Source organism: Lynx canadensis, chromosome D1 (genome assembly GCF_007474595.2).
Source record: "Lynx canadensis isolate LIC74 chromosome D1, mLynCan4.pri.v2, whole genome shotgun sequence".
Taxonomy (NCBI): domain Eukaryota; kingdom Metazoa; phylum Chordata; class Mammalia; order Carnivora; family Felidae; genus Lynx; species Lynx canadensis.
Window position 1 is genome coordinate 63,119,926 of NC_044312.2, and position 1,657 is coordinate 63,121,582.

At 46.8% G+C, this 1,657-nt stretch overlaps 1 protein-coding gene across 1 annotated transcript; it reads right to left on the minus strand.

Annotated features, from left to right (window-relative positions):
• Positions 1 to 210: 210 nt before the first annotated feature.
• Positions 211 to 1,340, minus strand: LOC115524632 (olfactory receptor 52K1-like). Its single transcript, XM_030331088.1, has one exon. It carries the CDS (start codon positions 1,171 to 1,173, stop codon positions 211 to 213), a length of 963 nt encoding a protein of 320 aa, XP_030186948.1. The 5' UTR covers positions 1,174 to 1,340.
• Between the last annotated feature and the right edge of the window lie 317 nt (positions 1,341 to 1,657).

A 1,657-nucleotide genomic window follows, 5' to 3' on the forward strand; every position in this document is an offset into this window, starting at 1 on the left:
AAAATTACTTTCTTGAGATACCCCTGTCTTCCATCCCAATATCTAAACACTATATAGACTTCAGAAGAGATTTCCCAACTTTCAAACACTCAAGAAAACTTCATTTTTCTCTTGAATGTCCCCACCAAGTAAATGAACTAGGCTGTGGGGCTCCCACTCCAAAGGGGAAGACCACCGTTGCCCCTGATGTCCAGTTCATGAGAACTGCACTCAGGTGGGATCAATCTGCTTGGGTCTCAGCATTTTAAGCAGCTGCTCCCGGATCTGCTTGGTCTTGACCCCATAGACAATGGGGTCCAGTGCAGGGGGAAAGAGCAAGTAGAGATTGGCAAGGATGACCTTAGCAGCAGAGGCTGTGGGTGGGCCAAAGCGCTGCATGACTACAGAAAGAAAGCCTGGTCCATAGAAGAAGAGGATGACACAGACATGAGCTGTACATGTGCTGCCAGCTTTAGCACGTGCCTCAGGTGAAGGAAAATGAATCACGGTCCTCACAATCTGCCCATAAGAGTAGGCAATAAAGGCCACATCCCCCACACCAAGAAAGATTGCCACAGCAAAGGCATAGAGGTTATCCACAGTGGTGGCCCCACAGGCCAGCTTCACTACTGCCATATGCTCACAGTAGGTATAGGCAATCGTGTGAGAGCCACAGTAGGACAGCCGACGGGCCAAGCTTGGAAAGGAGATGGTCAATCCCACACCTCGCAGCACTACCAGGCCTCCAATCTTGGCAACAACGACCGGGGTAAGAATGGTTGCATAATGTAGTGGGTTACAGATGGCCACGAAGCGGTTCACAGCCATGGCCACCAGCACTCCTGACTCCATAGCAGAGAATGCATGGATGAAGAACATCTGGGAAAGACAGGAGTGGGAGCTGATAGCTGTAGCACCAAACCAGAAGATGGCCAGCATCTTGGGCAGAGTAGAGAGGGAGAGAACCAAGTCAACAAAGGAGAGCATGGCAAGAAAGAAAAACATGGGCTGGTGAAGGCTGTGCTCTGTCCGGATGAGAAAAAGCAGGACACCATTCCCAGTCACTGCCAGGAAGAACATAAAGCAAAAGGGAAGTGAGATCCAAATGTGGGCAGCAGTCAGTCCTGGAATGCCAGCCAAGAAGAAGGTATGTGGGAAGTGATGAGAATTATTGGAAAGAATTATGGTGATCATCTCACTTAGAAGTGTGAAGGGCTACTAGAAAGAAAGGAAGCAGGTTAAAGTCAGTGATGTGGAGATTGGGAGCTCAAGATCTATGGTCTCACTAACAGCACCAGCACCATCACTCTTCCCCCATTGGTCTCAGTAAACAGTCAAAAATGATTTTCAGCTTAACTAATATTTCTGCAAGAACCTCAAAAACAGAGGAGGAAAATTAGTTTGGTCCAGTGGGAAATGTGTTGGACAAGAAGTTCAGAAACCAGTTTCCAGAATTTGATATCCCAGTATATTTATGACCTGGAGCAAATGACATAACCAGGTTTAAGCAGATGCCCAGGAATTAATGTTAAATAAAAACCCTTCCCATCAAGCTCACATTCCCAAGTTCTGAATATTGGCACTGGATTTAATCAGGGCTGACCTTACACATTCCTTAAGTCTTATACCACTAACCTTCATCTGAAACTGCCAAAAATCCTAACACCTGGAAACTTTC